The following is a 6,000-nucleotide window of genomic DNA, read 5'->3' as shown; positions in this document are numbered from 1 at the left end:
ATTATTTATATAAAAAATAGGAGACAAAACTTAATTAAATTAAGGGTAAAGTATAGTAATGGTCACTGAACATTTCTGAAGCTTGCATTTAGGTCCCCCGACTTTTAAAACTTGCAATACAGTCCCCCAACATTTATTCCGTTTGCAATATGGTCCCCAACTTAAAATACTGTTAGAAAATTAGGGTAAATTATATAAACGGTCATTGAACTTTTCAGGCACTTGAATTTAGGTCTCCCAACTTTTAAAACTTGCAAAACAGTCCTCAATTTTATTCTAAACCCCAATTTCCAAAGTAATTCAATTTCATTCTAAACCATTGATTCTACTAAATCATAAATGATCACTGTATAAGCAAATTCAGGTGAATCATAAATGATCGCACTGTAAAGCACTGAAGGGTTAGGTACTCAAATCTGATAAAAAAATAGCATGCAAGAACATAGTGGTACTTAAATCATAATGCTCCAAATGAGTGTTCCGAATTTCATATAGTCAAAAGTTGAAGAAATGAGCAGAGTTTATGGGAAGTTGAAATACCAAATAGAGTGCTTACATTTTGCTATTCGGGATGTTTAATCAATACATATTGTTATTCAAAATTGATATAAACAGTTAAATAAACCTCAAATTTATATTGAAATAAATATTGTCAAATAGTAAATTCATGTTCAAAATTTCAAAACACCTTAATTTCATTCTAAACCCTAAATTCCAAAATAATTCAATTACATTCTAAACCTTAAATTGAAGTATTTTAGAATTTGGGGTTTAAAATTTAATTGAATTATTTTAGAATTTGGGATTTAAAATTTAATTGAATTATTTTGGAATTTTGGGTTTAGAATGAAATTGAATTACTTTGGAAATTGGGGTTTAGAATGAAATTGAGGGTTGTTTTGCAAGTTTTAAAAGTTAGGAGACCTAAATTTAAGTGCCTGAAAAGTTCAATGACCGTTTATATTATTTACCCTAATTTTCTAACAGTAGTTTAAGTTGGGGGACCATATTGCAAACGGAATAAATGTTGGGGGACTATATTGCAAGTTTTAAAAGTTGGGGGACCTAAATGCAAGCTTCAGAAATGTTCAGTGACCATTACTATACTTTACCCTTAAATTAATATTTAAGTTTATAAAAATTTAAATTGGGATTAAAAAAATCGAGAGAGACTCTTCCAAAATCCTTGATTTCAGTGTCACTAAACTAAGTGACGCAGATTCAATTAGAATTTGACCTAAAAACCTCTTTTTTTTATTATAAATTATTAGTGGCTAAATGCTCAATTTGAGCCTACATCTTTGGGACACTATGACTATCATGAAGATTAAACCTTTTAAATTGTTCGAATAATGGTGAAATATTTTTTAATATCCTCATGTAAGGACTTTTATACGTTGTGGTAAGTGTTGGTTAAAGTTCACTTTTTAATTCACCCGAATTTAGGTCTACTTATCAGAGTTATGATTAGGAATGATCATGAGTTAGGTCGATTCATATGAGATTTTTTAATTCACCCGAATTCAATTCGAGTATAACACCTTTTCATCTATAAAAAAATAGCTGACCCTATTCCTATATATATAATGGGATAAGGGGAATGTAAGATAGTAAGTTGGCCCCCAACACTAGGTTGAGAGCAACTTCCGTGAGAGACCTCCGATAGTCAGAATTATGAATTACCCACAGTGGGACTCGATCTCACGACCACAAGATTAAGAGCCTTGCGCTCTTACCAACTGAGCTGGACGGGCAATTCATCACCTCTTCATCTATCATTTGACCTAATTTGGGTACAGGAAAATTCCACTCGATCTAAAATATGACTCGATTTTAAGGTAAAAATTGATACTTAGTCTAACTTGACAAATATATATATATATATATATAATTCTCATTTTTTATTTAAATCCGACCCGGCCTGACCTTATCATTTAAAATTTTAACATGAACCTAAATCCAAACTTAAAAGAAATCCAACCCTATAAAGTTGAGTTGAGTTAGAATACGGATAACAACAGGTCGGGTTAAACCGATCCGAAAATATGTATCCTCTACCCGAATCAGATCCGACCCAAAATTTATATATTTTTTGTCTCATCCGACCTGACCTAAAAAATATATTCTCCATCCGAATTTGATCCGACCTAAATTTTTAGAGTTGAGCTGAGTTTACACACGATGTCTACAGAAATGTTTTAGCGTTCATGATCAAATAATTACTTTTTTTTAACAAATATTAATTTCTAATCATACCATACTAATTCAAAAATGAAATCTTCAAATACTTAATCATTAATCCTTTGAATATGATGAATATGCACCCGAATAGCATAAGTTATTAGAAAATATGTTAAAGATTGACGTTAGTTATGGATCAAATTGATTTAAATTCCGAGTTTGAGGGCATAATTAGGTGAAAAGAAAATGCAGGACTTGATTTGATTTTTTTTAAAGGTTAGAGGGCTTTGGAAACATTAAGCCTTAATTGTTTTACATATTGCTTCGTGTGCAGCATCTTCGGAAAAAGTTCCTTCCCTTTGCGTTTCCAATCTCCGCCATGGCTACTCTAGACTCTGATGTTCCCATGGTCCCCGTCGGAGAATCTTCAAACAGCTCCGCCGCTTCCTCCTCTACTAAGAAGCCCAAGCGCTTTGAGATCAAAAAGTGGAGCGCTGTTGCCCTCTGGGCTTGGGGTACCAATCCCTAACCCTTATTTACTTCCACTTTTTTGTTTTTTTCCCTATTTTAAAACCGATTTGCTCTTTTAATGTTGATTTATTATATTGATGCAGATATTGTTGTGGATAATTGTGCGATTTGCAGGAATCACATCATGGATCTCTGTGGGTCTTTCTATCTTGAGTTTATTTTTCAATTTCTTGTGTTCTTTTCATTCGATTTGTGATTATTTTTCTTTTGGTTTTGATGAATTCTGATTGGTTATGTTAATTTGGGTTTCCAGGTATTGAATGCCAAGCAAACCAAGCCAGCGCCACCAGTGAGGAGTGCACTGTTGCTTGGGGTATTGTTTATCGTTTTTTACATTCCCTGAAACTGTAGAATTACTGAATTACGCTGTATTATAACGTATTGGCAGGGTCGTGGCAGGGTTTTCGGGGGGGGGGCGTACAAATTCGTATAGAGGCCCCTATTTTCTAGATATATTCGATTTCGGGGCAATAATAGTGGCGTTTTCTTGACAAACGCCACAATAAATCCATCTATAATTACGTTTTATTAATAAAGCCGCAATAATAGTGGTGTTTTTTTGAAAAAACGTCGCAATAGGTCCATCTATAGTAGCGTTTATTGGTAAAACGGCACTATATATATATTTTTTGGGGCCCCATTTTTTTGGGGGCCCTACGCGGTTGCGCAGTTTGCGCCCCCCAGCCACGGCCCTGCGTATTGGGCATGCTCCTTTGTTCGGGATTACGCCGCGATGTGCGTGTTCCGGATGTCTTGATGTTCGATTGAGGAATTATTTGGAGTTCTGTTTGGTTACTAAAGTGCTCTTAAAACAGATAGAAGTTGTTTATTTTTGGACTATTTCTGCATTATTTACTTGGGGTAAGTGCTACTGTTATTTTAATGCAAGTATATTTTGTACCAATCGCATGGATTGAGATTTTAGAACTCATATAAGAACTTGTAGTTGCTTATTTTGTTACGTAGCGCGGTGTTCCTGTCTTGGGGTAGAAAAGAACAAATTATTTATAAATTCCGATGAAACTATGTGATTTCATCGTTTAATGAGAGGTTGAGTGTTGAAGAGGAGAAATTATGCTCAAAACTCTAATGTTTTATTAGAAAATATCAGCAACTCCATCTTTTAAGATGCTAATGGTGATGAATCAGTTAAGTTGGTAGGGAGCTATTCAAATTTGCTTCATAATGTTCTCCATTGGCAATTTACTCCTAGTGGCATCAGATACATTGTTTTGTGGGTTCTATTGCTTTGCTGAATTGCATTTGGTGATTATGCACTTCTAAGTTAAATGACAAATTATTTTGTATCCTAAAGCTATCTGGATAATTTTTTAGTTTTGGTCTGGACTACATAAATATGAACTGTATCGGTTGCTCTTCCTTCGATGGTTACATGTTGTTCGTGAGAATGATTTGTTTCTGATTTAAATAAAATTCCATGACTAAACTAATTAGAGTACCGAAGAAATTACTTGTTAAATTTAACTTGTTCCTTGAATTCTCTTTAAGATTCATATGAAGCTTGGAGAAACTATTAAAGCATGTGGGTGATAACATTAAGAACAGAACAGTCTTCTTTAATGGCATTAGTATATCAGCTTGTCGATTGATGTTTTGGTTTCGGAAGTTTTATGGTTTCACCCTATATTAGTCGTTTCCTTGCATGTAAACGAACACTGAAACTCGTCTTCACTCTTTTTGTTTGACGGAAAACACAGAAACTCGTCTTTGATTGGATATTTAATTGCTTTTCGTTTGTAGGGGTCTGTAACCATGCGTTTCACTTCCACTGTATCAGCCGATGGCTGAAGACTCGTCAAGTGTGTCCATTGGGTATGATTTTACCTACCGGTGCCTTGTTTTCACTTCGGTATGTTGCCCCATTAGAAACAACGCCTGTAAAAACACTATCTTTTTGGTTTCGATTTTGCAGATAATAGTGAGTGGGAATTCCAGAAGTATGGTCACTAAATCATTTGGACTGTTTTCAGTCAAATCTGCTTGCCTTTCTGGCATGGAGTGGATGAAGATTTACTTATCTCTCCAGCTTTCTGTTGATTTTACTGTATTTGCTTTTAATTTTTAGGAAAACACTTGGATCTATGAATTAGGGATTGGCATTTGCCATGCACTGTCTGCAATATGCTTAAATTTTATTGAGAATTCGAGTTTGGATTGTTTTCGGTTTTTGCCCATCGGGTTCGATCATTTTAAGTTAGAATCATTTCGAATTTTGGTTATTTCAAAGCTTAAGTTGTTTTGTGTTCGACTCGAGTTCAGATTCGGGTTAATTCAAGTTGGGGTTATTGACTTTATATGATGGATTAAATTGTGTTAGACTTGGCTTAATTCAGTTTTGCGTTCCAAAACTTAGAATGCAACCATACTTAACCCTTGCACAAAACGACGTTATATCATCCCAATAAAACAACACAATATTGGTTAAAATATAGTAAAAAGGCATAGGGATCATGTACTTAAAAAAAATCGAACACGACAATTCACGGTACTGATGTGGTAGTTCACGATATTAGTGTGATAATCTATGGTGGTTGATTATATGGTGGCTAACATAACAGATAGATTAAATTAATAATTTAAATATGACAAATGAACTATCATGTCAGTATTATGGACCGTCATGTCAGTATTATGGACCGTTATTTTAGCATCATGAATTGTCACTTCAGCATCAAAATGATCAAACGACGAAAAATATTGATCAAAGGGTCACAATGAGTTTATTTTCTGAATTGGAAGGCCACCTTGATTTTTTTCTCAAAAATTCAGGGAACTTTGATATATTTTTTGTCTTTAAATATTAATCCAAAAATTAAACTCAAAACGACCACGTTTGTATTCTGTCCCGATTAGACACGTAAGAGAGGGGGATACTACCCCTAGATTTTTGTAAACTAGCATTTGGCTTCTCATCTTTTATAAATTTTACTTTAAACCCTTAATTTTTTTAAATTCATATTAAATCTTCATTTTTAAATTTTTTAATTAAATCTATAAAGGAAAAAAGGAAATCAAAATTATTTAAACTTTCTAAAATTTTCAGTTTAAACATTTTAAATTTTTTAGGGTAAAGTACACAAAAAGTTCCTCAACTATAGAATATTTCTTTATTGAGTCCCTTGACTATTAAAAATTATAAAATGGTCCCTGAATATAGGATGCTATTTTGTTGAGTCCATCGATTATTAAAAATTACAAACGATCACCCGATTATCCATCATGTTCCGAACTCGTACTTTTTCATTAAAAAATTAACAATATTCTGAG

The 6,000-nt window shown here is 33.4% G+C and overlaps 1 protein-coding gene across 1 annotated transcript; it reads left to right on the top strand.

The window, feature by feature from the left end:
• The first annotated feature begins 2,525 nt into the window (after positions 1-2,525).
• LOC120114829 (RING-box protein 1a) lies at positions 2,526-4,889 on the top strand. The gene is made up of 5 exons (XM_039135610.1): positions 2,526-2,696; positions 2,796-2,846; positions 2,966-3,025; positions 4,474-4,545; positions 4,646-4,889. The coding sequence occupies exons 1-5, from the start codon at positions 2,561-2,563 to the stop codon at positions 4,681-4,683; spliced, it is 357 nt and encodes a 118-aa protein (XP_038991541.1). The 5' UTR covers positions 2,526-2,560; the 3' UTR covers positions 4,684-4,889.
• Positions 4,890-6,000: the final 1,111 nt, after the last annotated feature.

This window comes from Hibiscus syriacus, unplaced genomic scaffold, assembly GCF_006381635.1.
Source record: "Hibiscus syriacus cultivar Baekdansim isolate YM2019G1 unplaced genomic scaffold, ASM638163v2 tig00110247_pilon, whole genome shotgun sequence".
Lineage (NCBI taxonomy): Eukaryota > Viridiplantae > Streptophyta > Magnoliopsida > Malvales > Malvaceae > Hibiscus > Hibiscus syriacus.
This window is presented reverse-complemented; position numbering and strand designations above follow the sequence as displayed.

Bases quoted from the DNA above. Each gene is read 5' to 3' on its own strand.
- LOC120114829 (XM_039135610.1), top strand. From the start codon at position 2,561: ATGGCTACTCTAGACTCTGATGTTCCCATGGTCCCCGTCGGAGAATCT. The intron at 2,697-2,795 runs GTACCAATCCCT...ATATTGATGCAG, and splicing joins TGTTGCCCTCTGGGCTTGGG to ATATTGTTGTGGATAATTGT. The intron at 4,546-4,645 runs GTATGATTTTAC...TCGATTTTGCAG, and splicing joins TCGTCAAGTGTGTCCATTGG to ATAATAGTGAGTGGGAATTC.